We start from the raw sequence: 21,013 nt of genomic DNA on the forward strand, positions 1-21,013 counted from the left end.
TTTTATTTCATTTTCACCATTTTTTAACTGTTTTGTACTATTCTTCAAAACATCCATAACACCATTTTTTGTGGGGGTTTTATAAGTATACTCATAAATTTTATGAATACATTTTTAATACTTTTAATATTTTCAATATTTTTAATATTTATTATATTTATAATATTTATAATACTAACTTTTTATTTACAATACTGAATTCATTGATTTTTTTATATAATGTTTTTATATAATATATTATGTATGTGTATCTATTTCTAGTTTATAAACACAATGATGAATTATTACTTTCATGAGTAGGTTCTGTAGGAAATTTAAGCAGGTAGCCAGCCCCATTCAGCTTTACCATCCTAATTTTCTAATTTTATAACTTCACAATTTCACAACTTTATATTTAATATTTGATATTATATTGTAATATGCTACATGTTTATCATATATCTCTACATTTACTAGGGGTATACAAGTGTAAATTATTTAATTTGTTTAACGGATGTCTACAAGCATCCATTGTGTACTTCAAATACACGTATTGTAATATGCTACAAGTTTATCATATATTTCTATGTTTACTAGGTGTATACAAGTGTAAATTATTTCACTTGTTCAACAGATGTCTACAAGCATCCATTGTGTACTTCAAATGCACGTATACTAGTAAACATGATTATATGTGTATTTTTAGTTAATTGGAGTTACTAATTATTTAATTAATTTAATTAATCAATGGAATTATGGGTACTATATAAGGAATCAAGATATGTTATGCACTGATTCTGAAGAGGTCTCCAGTGGGAGACGAAAGCACTAAATCCATACTGATATTCCTGTTATTGTAGATCTTTTGAGTATATTTGTAATAAAACATTTTGCATCTACAACGGTGGTGGTCCTTGGTACATCTGGTGGAGTTATTGGAGGTGTCGAGTATTTGGAAGACAGCCTTTATAGTAACCGCTTCTATTCTGGTTTTTAATTTTTTTTTTAGTTTTCTTTTTAAATTTACTTAACTGTAATTTTTAATACTATGTTTCTTCACCTGTATTACTTAATTGTTAATGATTTGTTTACATTGTACAATGTCTTTATGGAGCTTTTCTCCCCGGGACTGTATTGAAAATGGGCTCTTCTCGGCCCAAAGGACTAGTCTGGTAAACAAACTGCAAATAAATAATAAATAAATCTCTGAATATCCAACACTTGTGAAGAATCCCACTTAAATAATCCCATCAACCTAGCAATTGTGCCCCCAAAGGACAATTCCTTGAAAGGAGACTCAAGGTTAACAGACCTCTTGTCATCATAACCGTAAGCCAAATGTGAAGGCATCTGGGAAGAATAGGATAAAGACCCCCTTACCAAACAGGGAATCCTCATCTGAAGAATCTAGTTCTCTAAACCATTTAGAAGGGGTCGAGATCCAAGGAGGAGCAGGGACTGAAACCCCTTGAGGAGGCTTCAGGGCAATTAAGGTAGAGAACAAGTCCTGAGTAAACTCCTGCTATTCCCTTTGAGGGTTCAAAGGTGAAACTGAAACAAGCTTCAGCTTTTGTCTTTTCTTAGAGGGGACATTAGCTCTAACAAATACTGGAGATTCTGACCCATGGTGAGATTCGAGAAGGGAACCCGGGACATCCTCTCTGACCAATACCTGCAGAATCCCTCTAGGACCCTCAGAGTTTAGCAACCGCATTTCCCCCTTGACTTCTGGAGAAGACACCTGCAAAGCCTCAGAGGACATGCAAAAAGGATCCAACCCCTGTTTCAAAGAAGACTGTCTAGAGTTTAGCAGTATAAAAGAGCTCATTCAGACTGGCTTGTTTCACCACTCTTATTGTCAAGTAGGAAATAATCTATTGGCTAACTGCTTAGCTGAAAAAAGTCAAAGAAAGAAAGAAAGAAAAATTAATATCCCCCTCTTTGTAAATTCTAAAAGTTGAAGAATATAACTGCTTAGCTGAAAAAAAGTCAAAGAAAGAAAGAAAGAAAAAGAAATATCCCCTTCTTTGTAAATTCTAATAGTTGAAGAATACAATTGGATTTAAAAAAGGAAAAGAAAGTTTTACTATTATTAATTGTAGAAGTAATAGTAGTAGCAGTAGTATTTACAAATTCTTAATACTCTTCTCTGGCCCTTTTTTATTATTTTTATTTTTAACCTTGCATCATTAGTGCCACTTGATTGTGTTAAGGTACAAAAATAACTTTCATACAAGATAGTTCACCAGAAAATAATCTATTTTATTGCACAGAGAAACATATGTGGGAGACTAAGAAATCAAGATCCTGTCGCCTCGAATTACATAATGCATGTTTTTTTTCTTTCTTTCATTAAAAGTAACATTATTGTAACAATCATAGAACAACCACTGACCAATTAAAAATGAACACTACAGTATTATTTTTGCTAAGATCTCCTGACTACTTGTTTCATGACAATCCATATTAGGCACAAGTTCAAAATTCCATAAAAGAAGTTTCTACTTTTCTAATCCTGTCGGCACTTTCGAACATTAGACAGGAAGCAAATAAATAGATACATACTGAAGAAGGTTCAACAATGCATTTTGCTATAAAAGCATATTAGAAATTAAATGCACTCACACTCACATTTCCCTTGACTTTATTTCTCACAATTCACAATTGTTAGGGGGTGTAGAATGATGGGGAAGGAGGGGAGGAATTTTGGTTGGAGGCTGTATAATTATACAGTCTGGATTATATTGAGAACTCAGAGTTAAGCTTTCTACATCAAAAGTGTTTTCGCATTACATATTTACTGTGCACAAACTAAGTACATAACATGTCAAACATTATCAACTACAGATGAAACATTTGTCTTACAAATCTGTGTGACAGGAAAGTATTGTTTTATTTATGAAATGTGTTCCTCATAAGCACATTACAATGTAGTTTAAAAGTCAATAAACAGACACTATATGAAGAAAATGTATCGATTTCTTAATGTAAAAACCTTTTTATTCAGTTTTCCATGAAAAAATTTGAGTTGCTAGTATATAGTACTGCATACAAAATACAAAACATATTTGAACTGGTGTATTACTTGGCCTCCACAAATCAACACATATTTTTCCTTCTGTCAATAAAATCATATCCTCTACAACTTTTCTGTTTATTTACCAGTACATTGTAGTCCTTCAGTAATCAAATATATTTATTGCTTATTTGCCTTTGTAGAAAACTACATATTTATTTTATCCATTACAGCATTTGGAATAGCACACCTGTACTCATTGGTGCTGGTTACAAGTAACAGTCACATATAGAAATGAATAGATGATAAAAACAGCAAACAAGTCATTCATATAACAGCATTTAAGGCAGATTTGTCATTCCCAGGCATTTAGCTACTTAGACACTACTTGTAATAATAAAAACAAGAAATTAAAAATAGAAAACAAATCAAGTAATAGCTCTGGTGTAGCATGACACTGCAGGATAATTCTGTACAACATAAATTCTGTGCAAAATATTGACCTTATAGTAGCACTCCCAACATACAACCTGAGTTAGAAATGGAAATAGTACAACAACTAATTTAACACAATTACATTATGCATTCTGGTAACATATTATTATTATGAAATTGTATATACTAACAATTATAACTTAAAACAAATTCTTTCAACAAGTAACAAGTAAACAGCTACAAAATGAAATCTACTGTGATAAGCAGGACATTACAAGATAATTGTCATTAGCATTAAACCATTATCAATGCTAGGTGCTCCTAAACATTATTCTCTAACACATCTCTAGCACTACTACATCATTAGCACATTGCCTCAAAGGATCATTGCCCTACCAGTGTAATTCCACACGTTGTTATATTTATTCTAAATCCCTTCTCATGTATATCAAATTATCAACATTCTTCTCTTATAGTATGAACAGCTTCTGAATTTATATCTTACTATATAGAATAATGGTATATAAACTAACAAAGTACAAAGCTCTTTGCCAAACTTTTATTTATTTATTTTATTTGACATTTGTTAACTGGGAAAAGCCCATCTCAGATAATATCCTATTTTCAGTGGAGACCCAGGGAGAAAAGCTCTACATTGACATCATATGGTTGCAGTTAAATAATGAAATTATTACAAAACCTAATACATAAAAACAACATATTAATGAAACAAAAAAATCACAATTTCAGTTTATACAGTGTAAACCTATATATACAGAGACCAATTATCTGGGCAGAGATAATAAGCTGAAAAAAAGAATATTGTAATTAAAGAACTTACAGCTTCAATTACTGTTCATAGAGATTATAGATGACACTATACACAGTAAGTGCATACTTTGGAACAGAGATGACTAAATAACATAGCCTAGGCAAAATTATATTTGTCATTTAGTTAAGAATTATATTGACTGTTCAGGAAGATGGCATTAGTAAAATGTATGCCACTGGGGGGAAGGGGGTGAAAGGACTGGTTCAGCCTGGAGTAAACCCCAATTATCTTAAACAAATATGAAAAAAATGCACATAGTCAATGGGTTGTTACTATCTTTCTAGAGGGAGGTAAATTAGGAATAACAGTCTGTTTAAGTATGATAAATGTTTTCTGATCAAGTTATTACTTTATTATTTTCAGCCACGAATTGTGATGGGCTTTACAAGAATTAAGAAGAATGTGACCATAGCACCACTAAAATTCTCCTACTTTTCCAGCAGGGACATTTCCATTGTTGAAATCAAGGAGACTGGAGATGGTTTACACATGTTGTTATTGGAGGCAAGAAGAAAATTGTGGATATGAAGCCTTCTCTGAAACATGAAAATGCATTCAAAAAAGTTAACTCTTCCAGCCTTGTGGAATCACTTCAAGAGAATAATGTTTAAGTGCTGGAACTACAGGTTAATGTTGCAGTTATTCTGAATGTTTGGAGGGCTGCAGCAGGAAATACACAAACAGATTTACAGATGGTGTCTGAACAAAAGAATGTGAAGAGAATTACTGGTGAATATGAGTGCATTGAAATGCCAGAGGTTCGACGAGGGGAAGACAGATGAATGCCAGAGAAGGGAATACAGAATTCTGTACATATTAAATCAAAACTGGGATTTGGGATTATAGCACTTATAAAACAAGACTATCAGAAGATGGTAACATTAAAAAAGAAGTAACTATATAGAGGAGAGTATAGCACAGAATGCTGGAGTTAGAAATGTGAGAACATTTCTGTGACAGAGTGCATCTGATGAACAATTACAACCGCTACAGTTACTCACGTCTATAAAGACAGTATTATTTTCTGTCGGATTTTTAATTCTGATCAACACTAACATTTTTAAAAAGTGCCCAACTACATTTGAGGTGTTTGCCAGTGATTATTTCAGCTTTGCCCCTACTTTGTAAGGTAAGAATAAGAGTGGTGTGACTATCCAATATGATATGTATAATAAGAAGAGTAAGTTTGTTTGGGTTTTATACCAGACAAATTTTTATCACTCACTTCATACATATCCTTGGTGAAGAGGCATTTGCTGCTTGACAGTGATCAATATTATTAATACTGTCCTTTTAGGGCAGGGGCAATGCAATGCATGACAAATGGATAATACAGTTAGCTCACTGTGCTGGCCTTTGTACATATGCAAATTAATACATCTGTTTATCAAGGAGTGAGGAACTACACTTTCTAGTGCCACCTCAAAAACTACATCTCTTCAGCACCATTTGTTTTCTGATGCTCAGTTGTGCTGACCGGCATACAATACATACACTGCGCTGACAACAATCAGCGTTACAGTTTTATTGCTGGCTTAAATGCCAGAAACAAAAAGATGAAATCTTTAGAATAGTTTGAGCACCCTCCTTTATTTTCAAAATAGACAAAAACATCAAGAGAATTTTTGAGGGTCCCAAGGAGCAGTCTAGTTGGTTTAGTGAAAGTGGGACAAGGAGAGGGACAACAAAGTATGGAAATGGTAAGATTTGTAAATACATTGTGGAAAGTGACTTTATGGTCCTTAAAGATTACTGTGGAACTAAGATTGTTTTTTTTCAAAAATGGTAATTGTGATTCAAAAGTCTTAGCAGTGTGTGATACTTGCCAGTCCTTTTACATGGGAAAGACTGAACATAAACTTAAGAAGGGAATGTATGAACATATTTATTACATGAGAAAGTGAAACACAAACAATCTTTACAAGCACTCATAAATTTGTGCTGGTTTTCAGAAGTTTATGTTTGGTATATTGGAAAAAATTCCCATTGACATTTGGGGAGGGCATTGTGAAATGAAAATTGAATTTAAAGAGTTAATGTGGCAGATCAGGCTTGATGCCACCTCTTTTCCCTGTCTGAATGTTAATGTTTTCATCTATCCTTTGTTAAAAATGAGGGTTGCAAAGTTATGAGTGGCAGTCCTAGCTAACAATCATTTATACATGCTTTTCTGTTAGTAGCCCTACATGTAAATTTTGTTCTAACACAATTTTGATTCAATACATTTGTGCTTCAATGTATTTTATCTTAACAAATTACTTGTTTATATTTTTATTTATTTAAATGTTTTTATTCAATATTTATCATCAACTATTTTTCATGAATCACGAACTAGATAAGTACTGTTTCCGTGTTTTACATAATTTTTGATTCCTTAATTATATAACCAATTATATTTAATCACTGATGGTGTTCTTTTTATTACTATTGGCCCTGCTTAACTGAATTATTTATATAAGAACAGGTTGACTGACAAGTTCTTTATTCTGATGAAGTCCTAAGTCACTGGATGAAAGCGCTTAATGTATGGTGTTTTGTTGCGACATTAAAAGAATTTAACCTATGATCATTTTGTCATATTTAATGGTTAACCTGAGACTACGTGAACTCATTTTTCAGTTCTTGGCAGTTTTATTGCTGGAAAAAAAAAACACTGTGCTTCAGAGCTGAAGATGACAAAACATTAAGCGGCACACTGCAAAAAGGACAGTCATAACTTTTGTTGTTGCACAGCCTTAATTTGCCAGATTCCAATTTCTTCAGGACAGCTGCATTTGAAAAGATACCTTCAAAAGTTTGCAAACAAATAAATAAGACAATATTTCCTGAACAATTTAAATCTGAAAGCTGCAGTGTAATGACTCCAGTTGTTGAATATCACTCCGAGCTCAGGAATAAATACTGAGGCAGTTTCATATTTCCAGCAAAAGGGTAAGCTAGGCATACTTGCAATCAATTAAATATTCTACAAAATAAGCAGACAAACCTTCCCAAACTTAAAAAAAATTAAACAGAAATAGCTTGTGATAAAGTTATCCAGGTATGATGGAACGATAGTCACAAATGTATTAATATTATTATTATATTGTTTAAAAAACAAATAAAACATGATAGTGTAACCATGCTTCATCCAAACATATGATTTTCAGGTATTAAAACTAGCTACCATTTGTTTTGTTAAATCATAAAACTGTAGTTTTCGCAGTGAATCCATGTCATGGACAGCACATAAAAGTAACAAAGTATCAAACTCTTAGTACCCTTCTTTTGGTTGTTGCATCCTTCACTCCACTCCTACTTTTATTGTGTTTCTAAATGGATAAAGTTGCACACCAGCCCAGTCCTGGCAATAAGGTACAATTATAGACTATGATTCCTGCAGAAGCCAATAACTTGCCATAAGTAATTACAATGTGCACAGTTAACCCTGTCAGATGGACAAACTGCAGCACTCATCTTTACACCTCAAAAAATAGGCGCAAAGCTGAAATAATGAAGGGCAAATGCCCAAAGCTAGTGCACTATTGCAAAACATTGGCATTGTTCACAATTAGATAGCTGACAGAATGCAATGTTTTCTGAATACGCTTATCTGTGTAGCTTTAGTGATGTCTTTGTTTGCAAAATGCATGCTATGACAGGATAGAGCTAAAAAAGAGATCAAAAATGTAGTGGTTTGATGGCTATAACCAGGGAATTCCTCAAAAATTAGTCTTTGTCTTTAGTCTTAGTTATTGTCTTCATCTTGTAAAATAATAATGACAATAAAATAAAACAAGCAAAATAATTGCACTTCCGTTAACTCTTTATGAAAACACAATTATTTAAGCAAATCAGAGAGTGGAATTTGACTTATGATAACTATTCCTGTTATTTTCCTGTGTCCTACTTATATTTAAAAATGTAACTCTGTTAGAAATAATTTTTTTTTAACAGATGATCTTAACACAGCTTCCCATGAATGGAAACAGTGACCTTCTATTACAGTTAGTGAACTACACTGTCAGGAGTTGGTACAGTACTAATAAGCAGTGCAGTGGTTTCAGAGTCACATCTAGGTTGGTGCCATTTCTGTATGGATGGCCACAAGTTATCCTGGCTAACAACACATAAACAAAGAAGGTCTGTGCCATGTGGAAAAAGAGACTCAATGTCTCTAAAGCAAACTACCTTAGATAAGGTTTGAATTAATCACTGTAAAGCCTGAACAACTAGTAAATGTAGAAGACTAGCGGGACAAAACAAAGAAGGCCTTACATGTCATACTAGCTCTATGCGAAACACTGTTCTTCTTGGGATGGAATGAATTAAAGAACATGACGAAGAGGAACCTGAAATATTCCAATGTCCATTTGGTCTGTGATGGCATCAGAAGAAATTGGGTCATTTTCATGGCTGACCAGATTTGTGAGACATTGCTTGGTAGCATTCCACACTTCAGTTTTAGTTTTAAATTATGTCTTACCACAGTAAATTATATTTGGCCCAACTGTGAAGTGAATGACACTCACATTCTGTTATATTCTGATGAATCATTTTGAACACTATGGCAAAGCTTTCTTTCTTTCGTTTTAATATAATTTTCTATTAAATATTTAATTTATAGGTACATTGTAAATCTTTGAAAGATGATATGCTCTATAAACACATATTTCCCAAATACCCCCCTCCGCTCATCCCCAGGGAGAGAGAGGGAGGGAGAGAGAGAGAGAGAAAGAGAATATATAAATGGTAAAGCTTTACTACATGTAAACATCTGGTCTCATAGTATTTTGACCTGATGCAGCTTTGCACTCTGAAACTGGGATGGGTGAAGAAAATTGTGTGAAAACTGAGTCTAACAATCTCAGATTTTGCAATAAAACAAAAAAAAATAGAACTCCAAAACTAAATATAAATTATCTGGAGAAAAGCAGTCTGAAATATATTATTTTTATCTTTTGTTTATGAGGATTATAGATCCTTGCATGTAAGGTTCACAGTGACTATGTCCCAAATCTCAGTGATAGTTTTGTTGGCAAAAATCAATTTTATTCATGAACTACACTATTTCTGTCTTTCAACAAACTGAACACTTCCTAGATTATACATAACAGTAAGTGTCTAAATCACTTTGAAATATATATATATATTTTTAATTTTCAACAGGCTGTTACAGAATCTTTCTGTCTTTAAGGCAGAACCAGTAAGAATATTGCATGATGTAAAGCTTTCAAAAGTTGCCTCTTATGTTTTCAGGTTCATAGGTAGTTACTAGCTGTGATTCAGGAGAACATTGACAAGCCTAGTTCAGTTTCTCAATTGTCCCATAATGTTGCCTGATTAAGTAATGTGCTCAGAATTACACAGCAGGCAAACAGAAGCTGAGACAATCACACTATCAATTACAGGAAGCAGATTGTTAACATATATCATGGCCTCAGTCCACTGCACTAACTGTTATAATTGAAATATGCTGTTAGTAAAATATTTAATAATGCCAACATATTTTTACTGAACATGAATGTGACTGAATCCTGATGAATTGTGGTGTGGTTTTTATATTCCTTCACTTTTTGATTGCTTGTTAAATTCAGATCCAAGTCCTCAGGAAGCAGTAGTCTGTTCTGGCATTTAGTAGGTGCAAAGCAGTAAAACTAATTCTAGATGGTGAACTAGCCTATAACAAGATGTACACATATACGCACACATGCATGCACACACACACACACACACACACACACACACACACACATATATTCAGATACATCCCCACATACATACACACACACACACACACACACACACACACACACACACACACACACACACACACACACACACATGCATACTGAATCTTACACAGTATGCACAGCTATGGGCAATTTAGAGGAATTCAAATCAATCCACAGTACACTTTTAAAATGTGGAAGGAAACCAGGGCGCCCACAAAAAATGATGCAGAGGCTTAGGGAATGAGTTGACTCTGCAGGGAAGGCACCCTTGCTAAGGAATGGACAGGAAAGTCAACCAGTAACTATAAACACTTTGCCTCTGCATTGCCAAGTGCTTTTTACAGTATAACATTATTTAAAGTACAGAAAGACAGCATAATAGTTTCCAAGTTATTCACAGGATGTCAGAATATTTAAACCTGGAAATATCAGTGCAAGCCCAATGGAATAGAAGGGGGCTCAAGTCTAGGCAAATATTGACAATTAACCACATGAGATGGCTCTGTTACTGATGGTGAGAACTGTGTTATTTATACTTAGAACATGGTAAATATTTTACAGCCATATTAATCTGACTATAGTGCAAAATGAACAGTTATGTAGCCCTTTTTTCAGAAGACATTTACCTACTATAAAAAAATGTTGCACTCAGTGCAACATATATAAAACATCCCATCTAGTCTTATTACAGGAGGTATATCTGAACTATCTAAGACCAAAACATAACCATGAAAGCATGGCTTCTTTAGTGCAAATGTGACTGAAAAAAAAAATGCATCTGTACCTCATGTCAGATCCCTATTACTTAGTGTCACTAAATTACTCATAGGTAGACTGCTGTTCTGTGCCTTACAATACGTGCCCTAAAGGAGGATTTTAATATGAGATTATAATGTTACATTCATATTATACTTTTCGTAAATTAAATTTCTAATCACGCTTTGACATTTCTACCTTCTGGATCACGTGTGATGAGATGAGGTTTCATGTTTTGCATTCTTGAAGGCCCAGTGTTCCAGTGTTTGATGAAGGTCTTAAAGGAGGCAGACATAACTGGTACAAAAGGTACTGCTTTAATTCTCTTGGTATATGCAGTGTGGCTATTAGGTGAAGTCTTTTTGAGCCCAAATATTTTCTAATGCATAGGCGGCATAACTGCAACAAGGAGAAGGGCCCTGGAGAAAAATATGATTTAGTCAGCAGTGAGTTTTCTGTTAAAATATTTTACCTACATCAGACATGCATTCATGCAATGCATACAGTACAAAAACAACTGTACTTAGCTACTCAATATTAAACATTGCTTGTGATACTGTAATAGGTTACAGTATTAGTATGGTAAAGTTTCATTATAGTAAAAGGACTACACTCAGCCTTCACAATGTCATCAGCCCAGTGTAATCATCAGACTTGATGATATTATTGATGTAGCACAGATGCAAGGAAGACTTCAGAAAATGTATGCCAGACATGGGCACAAGTAATAGTTGTCCTGATTCTACAAGACTCCATTAGTGTCTCTGTTGCTCCTCCACAGGTTTCCTCTGCCCTTTCCTCTTCCATGTCTGTTTCCTAATGATTTCCTGCCAGCTTCATGAACAGCTGCAATCTTCTGCTACTACAGCTATCAAGTACCTGCTAATAGGGTTTTCTAAAAACCTGCTGCTCTTCTAAGGCAGCAATGCTTATTTACATGCAGCACACTGTTCCTCCAGCTGCAACATGCTATGCAGTTTCCTCTGGACAAAGCTTTGCTTTGTGTGTATTTCATCATCTTCTGCTGCATGTAGGGCTTTGTCATATCCTTGTTAACCTACTGTAGGTCTATAGGCTAAGATTTTTCACCTGCTCATCACACAATTTCTGCTATTATCTCTCCAGCATTTTATAGCATTTTAATTGCCATCTTCTGAATTGCCACCATTTGGTAAATGCCCCTGCCTTACTCCAACACTCCTACATATCAGAAAATATTAAGACGTTGTTACCTCTTTCTCTTCTTTTTTTTTTAAATACCTCTTTCTCTATTTGATGCAAATATATGCCCTTCTACACATCAGTATTCCACTTTCCTATTGCTTTCCCTTGATGGTCTGCTACTTTGAATCATAACATAAAATTGATTTATGCACAAAAATATTACTTCTTCTGTTCTGTTGCCATTTCCTGCAGTAGTAATTAGCATATGATTCTCTTCTGCATCATTTAATATAACAAAATAAAAACTCAAGCACACAGTACAGTACCTGCCATTCTACCCTCAGAACACAGCATGTTATAGCTGTGCTTTCCCAATGCATATTCACAACACAGGCTAATGCAATTTTTACTCCATGTGATGAGATGTAGCAAAACTTAACTGTGCAAGTCAACTGCTACTTTTCAGTGCAAATGTGTTCCTTTTAGAAATAATGTGGATTGATTTGATTAACAAACATATAAATTATAGCCTGGGAAACCTGAAAATTGGTGGTCTCAGCTGTCTCAAAATAAGTTTTTGCTAAACAACTGAAAAACAAAGACATCTGTTTATCAGTCTGCAGCTGAGCTACCCCAGCATTAAAGATGCATGGGCAGCAAACCTGGTGTTGGCACTATCTGACAGACTCGGGAGCTAAAACTTCACTAGCATGCAAAAAATGTTAGAAGAAATGAATAAAACTAGAACTCTCCTATCATTGAACCTCATTTTGTATTCTTTTGTATGAGCCTTGGAGAAAGAATGTACTAGTGCATTGATCTCTACCCACTGAATGATGGACGTTCTAAAAATGTACCTCACAAGCTTTGCGTCATACAGCTGCAAAAATGGTATATCATAGTACAGACAATGGCATTGTAAAGGCAGTAGGCTGGATTAGCCAGCTTTATAATGTGCCTGCAAATGTCCATTTCAGCCTAAAATATTTTTAAATCACCTGTGTTTGTAGAACTATATGCTCTTCTGCATTCCTTACATGCTCCACAACATCAGTCCTTCACCCTTTTGATAAATTGGTGTCTTGGATTTGGAGTCCTATCTCCTTAATTGTCACCAGGCTGTACCTTAGCTAGGATGGCTCCAGTGGGGGACTTAATCATATTTATTACACATATTAGGAAAGTCAAGTTATTATTAGAATTGTGCCTTCATATATCTACGTTTATGTCTGTTTCTCCACATTTTTTCAATTCTGAATGATCAGAAATGCATTACATTTTGTTAGACAGTGAGTTATTTTCCATAAAGCTTTGACAATTCTAATGAGCAGAATGCTAACGTGAGGATAACAGTGATTTTCTGCAGTTATTATTTCACCGTTGTACAAAATGTCATGTTTCCAATGTTGTTAAAAATAGCTCTGTTCTGTTACTAGCTTACTGATGAAAAGGTACTTGGATCCCAGGTGTCATGCCATGATAACAAACCAAAAAGCAAACTCCACAAGCTGCTAAACATAGCAGTGTTCTGTAATTCAGTACTGAGTTTCCTGAGATGAAGTTAAATATCTAAACTTTATATTTTTACAGTTGTTTTATCACCAGGATATTTCATAAGAGGAATACTGCTATGTCGAGCAGGCCTTAGTTGATCAGAAAATGGTTAGATAGCAAGACTCAAAAATATAGTGATAAAAAAAAAGAGTTCTATTTAAGGCCTTCTATATCTGATCAAAACTACAAAGCTCTGAACACACTTCTTCAGTCAAAACAATACAAAACTCAGTAACGCAAGCATGCAAACCAGTGAAACTCATGCACTCGATAAATAGTGAGTTGATAAAAAACACAGAAAATAGTAGCACTACTGTTTTTGTATGGGGATGTCCTCAACCCTACCCGGTTATTTGAATATTCCCATTCAGAGTTTGGTCCAGCCCAAAGAAAGTGTGATCATTCAAGAAAATCTAGAAATACTTCTCTGAGATGCTGTGACTTCATAGTCAGCAAAACCTAAGTGTTTCAAGCCAACAAGCTTCCCTACTAATAGAAATGCAAAAATTTAATAAAGAAACACACTGTCAAACAACCATGCTCAGGCAAGCTAAAACAATCTTGTGTGTATCACAGGCTAAGCCATATTCATTAAAAGAGCATACATCTTTCAGTGTTTTTAGCAAAAAACAATATTTGTTTTTCTTTTACGTAAAAGATTTTTAGCTTAAAAATGCTGAGCATCCCTAGCTTTGCCTATCTACTGCTGAATTTGGGAAACAATTATTGCTGTCTATCACTTTCAACTCTCTCTTCACCTTTTCGTTATTCTGCCATCAGCTCATTATGACTTTCTTATCAAGGCAGATAAATATAGTTCTGTAAATAAACTTATCTTAACAGTAGACTTCTTTATTCTTTGTTGACAGGATTAGTCCTACTAAGCTAATGACCTCTTTTCAGGGGAGATCCAAGGTGGTAATTTGACTTCTTCTTTCGGCTGTTCCTGTTAGTGGTCACCACAGTGGATCATCTGTTTCCATTTCTTCCTGTCCACTGCATCTTTCTCTGTCACAACAACCGCCTTCATGGTCCTCTCTCACCACATCCTTAAACCCTAATAGGCCTTCCTCTTTTCCTCTTACTTGGCAGGTCCATCCTTAGCATCTTTTTCCCAACATACCCAGCATCCCTCCTCAGCACATGTTCAAACCAATGCAACCATACTTCTCTGGCTTTGTGTCCAAACTGTCCAACCTCAGCTGATCCTCTAATATACTGATTCCTAATCCTGCCCATCCTCGTCACTCCCAATGCAAATCTTAACATCTTTAACTCTAACACCTCCAGCTCTAACTCCTGTCTTTTTGTTAATGCCACTGTCTCCAATCCATGTAACATAGCTAATTTGACTTCTAGAGGCAATCTGGCAGAGCATCAGGAGACTTCCTCTACACTTTGGAGCTGTTAGATGGCACCAGAAGGCTCCTACAGTAGAAAGGAAGAGGCCCAAAGGAAGCAGCATCATGGAAGAGAAGAGAAAAGTTATGCAGAGTTTGAAGTCCTGCCTTTCTCAAAGAGCATTCATCAGCAATTCATGCTACTCAGCAATGCTTACCTGTCTCACCTCTAATTAGCATCTATTGGCAAAATTGATTTGCCAGTGTTTAGTACTTGTGGACAATTCTGCTGCTCATGCTTTTCATATTATTTTGGTCACATACATCTATTCCAGCTATTTAGTAATATCTGCTGGAAACAATTAAAAATACAAGGTGCTAAGTGATAAATGTGAATACTATAAATTTCTGCTGGAAATCCTTACACCATATATTTGGATGAAAGACAGTATTGTGACAATCATAATTTACTCTCAGATGAAATTTTTGCTGTCTAAATACTGTACTCAAAGAGAAGATGTCTCACATAAGGTATAACTCCCGATAAATGGCTACTTCTTAGCCAGAAAGCTTGAGTAATTGCATAACCTATGCTGGCCCAATAAAAGGTATTACGTCATCTCTTTGATTCAGTGCCTTTGTGTTTTCTGATGGTTAACCAGTACGGTATCTCAAACTTTTCTACCATTCACTTAAGATGTAGCACTCCCTTACAAAATCTGTGCTTTCCTAATGGAACTATGCACAGAAGTTTCTCCAGATCACTAATACATTTCTGAAATTAACTTAGTTTTCACCAATGAGTACAGAGCATTGACATTTCACAAACCTATATGATCAAATGTTCAGGTCATGACTAGTTGTGACACCAACTCTTACTGTACAGCATGGTGGACCTTGGCCTTCAGGTGTCTGCTATGGGTGTTGTACGGCTGTTAGAACTGAGGTTTACAGTCACTGATTTAGCCATTATACAACATTTATGACAACAATGTCAAAGGGTCTGTAAAGAAAGCATGTACAGATTTTTGATACCAAATTTCTAAGCGTACCAAGATAATTTATTATTTATTTGACATTTGCTGGCTGGGGTAATCCAACTGAGCCAAAGCCCTTTTTCAGCTGAGAAAAGCTACTTACACAATGTATGTAGAAACAAAACTCACAAACACAAGGTATAGGGTTTAATTCTCATGAATTCATTTAATTAATTAGTACACCTAAGCTGACAATGGTATACCCCCAATAAATTGTGCTTAATCTAAATGAAATATTTAAAAGTTCCAGAAATAGTTTCCTAGTTATATAGTATATTATATAATGTATATGCAATACCAGTGGATGATAAAATTGTAGGTGTTAACAATTATTTGATTTAGAAAGCTTCAAATTTCAGATATTAAAATATTCTGGGTTTAACTGGTAGAATTATTACAGCGTTTTGTCTGTTTTTCTCAGCTTTTGTATTAGCAAATGAAGGTTTTAGAAAGCAAGTGTTGGTCCATCATTAGATGACTCCAGCTGTGATGAACAAGCATATGCCTTAAACTGTTATTTGCATAAACACTAATCACCTCTGAGTAATGCATTGTAAATGTATACATGTCCTGTATTGCAAACTGTATGTCAAATACTTTAATGTGTACTGCTCATGTGTATGCATTTAATGCTGAGCATATATCTTCTCTGGTGTCAGCAGTACACATAATGGGTAGTGGGTTTATGGGGGAACCTAATATTGCTGGTTACCTTATGACCCAATGGACAACTATCCATGAGCAGGAGTGATAACAAACAAGCACATTTCATGGCAGTCTTAGCAGCTACAGTGTGGCTTGATGTTTGACAGGAACAGAGGGGAATTACAGCTGTAAAAACAATATCATGCAGCTCCTACTGTGTCATTCTTGTGTACTTTTACCCCTCTCCTTGATGAAAACAGAGTATTGCTTGGGAATCTACTCAAATGTTATGATTTATTATACTGACTACTCCCCAAAAAACTAGTAGAACTGTGTCCAGGTATACTTACCATAAGCAGGTGATTTTTTTAAGCGTGGCCATTGTAACAGCTAATTTACCTCTCATTGTTTCCCTTTTTATATGAGGGGAAAATCTTACATCTCCCCCTATAAATGCTAAATAAAAAAAAAAGCATTCAGACATTGTTTTACATGTTACTGACTTTTTGGAAGTACATCATCTAAGATATTATTATTATTATTATATTCTCAGTTAGAGCATCTTCTGTGTGGCGACATGCGTGAATGGGCGTTCCTTCGTTGAATGTTGTACGTTAGGCCCGGCAAGCCAGCATGTAAAAATCTACTGCCAATCATTAGCGGACCGGAGTTCTGCTGTGGCGACCCCTAACTGGGAAAAGCCGAAAGACACAAACAAATTATTATTATTATTATTATTAAATTGTTTATCATTTTTCTTTCAGTCTGTACACACACATATATATATATATATATATATATATATATATATATATATAGGGGGTGGATCTACTTCTAAATTTCGAAGCTTCAAAATTTCAAATTTCTTATGGTCGAGACCATAATATCAAAGTTTTGAAATTTTGAACCATTCAAATGGAGATTTCCATATAGCATGGAACAGTATATTTACCATTTTCTCACTGTAGTGCGATCTGGGAGTTGGTATATTTAATTAGTAAGGGGGTGTGGGGGGTGCACACATTCACAAATGTTTGGGTACACATACAACTTTTTAATTTAAAAGAGAAGTTTAAAAGAAAGGTGCAGTTTCATGATCGGTTGGATTCTCAAAGGAAAGGGACCACAAAGTGTGGAGTTTGTGCACAATGCCCCTATATATTAGAAGGTGAAGGCTTATCTTTAGAAAATGACATTTGCGCAAAAGTTTGCCTTGTAACAGGAAGCTATCAATCCAAATGAGTGGTTTACCTCACTAAATGTTTGTGGCACCCAGCATACTATGCTGGCAAAACTGCAAGAAGTCTTCATAAGAGAAAATACGGACACCAGTATCATATCAGATTACCAAGCACAATGTGAATAATGCAATATACAAGCACTAGATGACTTGTCCCTCTTACAAAAATGTTGGTTTTGGTATTGTGGAGCAAATAAAGCCAAATCCCAGGGGAGGGGACATTAAATCTAAGCTGGAAGAGAAAGAAATGAAATGGCAGCTTAGATTACATGCTTCACATTTTCTAGATCTAAATTAATATAGTCCTTTACGGGTCTATATCATATGAGCGAATCGCACTAATTGCGAACGCTCATAATATCAAATGCACTGGACCTCGAATTTCCTATTGTGGCCCGCCACACCCCCCGCTAAATATATATTCCAACTCTGAGATCACACTACAGTGAGGAAAGGGCAAATATCCCATTCTTCACTGTACCGTGATCTCAGAAAAAACACTTCAAGGTCCAGTACTTCGATATTATGAGCATTCGCAATTTGTGAGATTCGCTCATATGATATAGACCCTTCCTTTACAATCTGTTTTAAATGTTAGAGCATGTTTTAATTAAATTATTTTTATAAATACACCTTTAATCTTTTAACTATTTAATGAAGTTTTAGAGTTTTTTAGAGAAATAGGTCTTGTTGCTATTATTTTACATGTATTGTACCTTTAAGAATATTATTTAATTAATTAGCAAGAAATTCTTAACTATATAAAAGGAGTTCTTTGACAAAAAGATGGTGACTGTGATGAAGCCCTAGTATTTATAGGACAAAAGGGCTCAATTTATTTTATTTTGTTTTTGTTATTAAAGTTTTAAATAAAGTTAGCTTGATGTCCTCGAGTTGACTGCCTGCGATACTTTTTTAGTGGAGTTGTTTGTTTTTTGTCACTTAAAATTCCTCCTGATTAATAATTGCAATGTATTTTGTTTTGTTAAACTTAAAGAATATCTTTCTTAATTGAAGCGTTGCGTTTAATGTTTTCCTTATTTTATATTAGTCTACTATCATTTCTGTAACATAAATTAGTGTATGCTATTTCCCACATTCACTCTCTTTCCAAAAAAAAAGCATTTCACTAGCTGCTCAGAAGTGATAGCCCTCTTAAAAATGTTTTGCTACTTGTCAACATACTCATACTAAATTTATTTTTATTTATGGTATTTCACTTACCATGATTACTATGGCAAAATATTTTAATTTTGCATATACCGTTGCTGTATATAAAGTTAAGCATTCTGTGCTATGGTTTTAAAGTGCTAACAGACTGATAAAATGCAGATGGAGGAAACTTCAAGAGACAGGGAAAAGTGCTAAAGAAGGAAAAGTTACAAGCCAAATATGGGTTGTATAGAAATATATTTCTCATAATATTTGGATAATATCAACCTTAATTATGGTATGTTCTTCCTGCCATAAATTACAAAAGCAATGGATTCCTCGTATGGGACTCAAACTAGAATGTCCTGACTTGGGTACACACACGGCTATCCTATATTGCCTACACTGTTGCATATTCTCTTCATTTCCTCAAGCCAAAATTCTCCTTTATGGGAGAATGTTTGTGGAAGACAAGTGACCTTTCCTATAAATGATTTAGTAAAACAGAAATTCCTGTATCCATTCGGTTGACAATAAATATGCATGAGTACTAATAAAACCAGATATAAATGGTAATAACTTATGTAAAAGCAAAATGAAAGAACAATTATTCATATACTTGACATTTGATTACATTTAACATCTAATACATATTCATATTTTTTTCCTTTTGTTAATTTCTTATATACATTTTTATTTCTTTACTTTTCCACTAAATCTTTGTAAGTTTCTCAAATACCATGTTAATCATCATTTCAATTTCACTCACATTATATCAAACCACACATATTTATTTATACCATTCTTTCTAATTGCTTTCCACATTTATTAATTACTTAATCATCCAATGTATGTCTTGAAGGAATTCAATATCTTGAAATACCTGCTATATATTTTTATTTGTTGAATCACTCTGTGTTCCTCACTAGTGTTGCATATTTCTCAAATTATTTAGGGGTTGTCTGAGAAATTGCATCTCAAGACCCTATTTAGTTGTAATGCTCACCAGTTCTACTGTTTAAATCACTGGAATAAATTAAATTAGAATATTTTTTTTCTTTTTATTTCTACAAAAAATAAAATCAAAACACCCAAGGGATTCAATAAACTCTTTATAGGTTTCACACAGAGCATGGAATGTGAAGTGTTTTTGCATGCGTGATGTTGCTCATTGTGTGGTATCACACCTGCATATTAATGAGGCGCGGCACATGTGAGCAAGGTTTCGTGGCTTGCACCAGTGTTGCTGGCCATACAACCTCTAATATGAATGCAGGTCATACTTCTCAACCTCTTAGTGCAAGAAATGTGGACAAAGACTAAAACAATGGGAGGACAAAGGCCCAAAAATAGGAACAGATTTTAAATACTGGTCTTATAAACATAGAAAGTAGCTAGAATAATAGGATTCGTGTTAGCATGCATTTTCTGAAGGATATGAAGTACAAAAGTCAAATGTATGTCATTATTTATTGACTTCAATCTTCAGTGATTTTCTATAAAACTACAAATTTTACAAGGAACAGCCCAAAAATATGAATCAAAAATCAGTTGAGATGTATGATGTTGATAACATTTCCATATAAGGTTACTGGCTACAAAAGTGGATTGTATGACAGGACGGCGATTGCTTTTCCCTATCTGGAATTTTATTCATTAAAATTTGTTTGGAGCACTGCCATAGATTTTCTTCCTAATTTCAACTATTTCTCCATTTTTTTTTGGGGGGGGCAGTATTTGCTCAATGCGCATCTTAGAACAAATATGTTTAGCTGTTCTCATCTGGTTTTCGCAAAGTGCGGCACTGCTAAAACTGGACGAATGGGCCACCCAGGTTGCAGACTGGACTCAGACAGCCACAAGCATAAACCAGATGCATTCAATTAATACTATTGGCTCTCATGCAAACATGGTAAGCAGCATTGTGCTGTGATTAACAGTGAGAACTTTACAATGAATATTAAGATAGGGAGTGTCATATCACTAATCCTGTGACAGGAGGTGTTAAGTGTAGGTCTGGAGTGCAGATGGTATGGGGTTCTAGTAATGGGTGTGCAAACTTTGTTTTGTTGTTGTGACACTGCAGATTATAGCAATGAAGTGCAGCATACATAACTCTTTTCTCATCCTTCTTGTGGGGATCTATATT

The 21,013-nt window shown here is 34.6% G+C and overlaps 1 protein-coding gene across 3 annotated transcripts in view; it reads right to left on the minus strand.

Moving 5' to 3' along the window:
- Nucleotides 1-21,013, minus strand: part of LOC122802732 (ankyrin repeat and SOCS box protein 9-like) — a 553,320-nt gene that overhangs the window by 227,854 nt on the left and 304,453 nt on the right. For all 3 annotated transcript variants that reach the window (XM_044072497.1, XM_044072495.1, XM_044072496.1), the window contains one exon: nucleotides 10,931-11,151. In XM_044072497.1, the coding sequence (XP_043928432.1) occupies nucleotides 10,961-11,151 (191 nt within the window). In that variant the 3' untranslated portion in view covers nucleotides 10,931-10,960. The remainder of the gene's footprint in view (nucleotides 1-10,930; nucleotides 11,152-21,013) is intronic.

This window comes from Protopterus annectens, chromosome 5.part0 (genome assembly GCF_019279795.1).
Source record: "Protopterus annectens isolate FY-2018-M chromosome 5.part0, PAN1.0, whole genome shotgun sequence".
In the NCBI taxonomy this organism is placed as follows: domain Eukaryota; kingdom Metazoa; phylum Chordata; order Ceratodontiformes; family Protopteridae; genus Protopterus; species Protopterus annectens.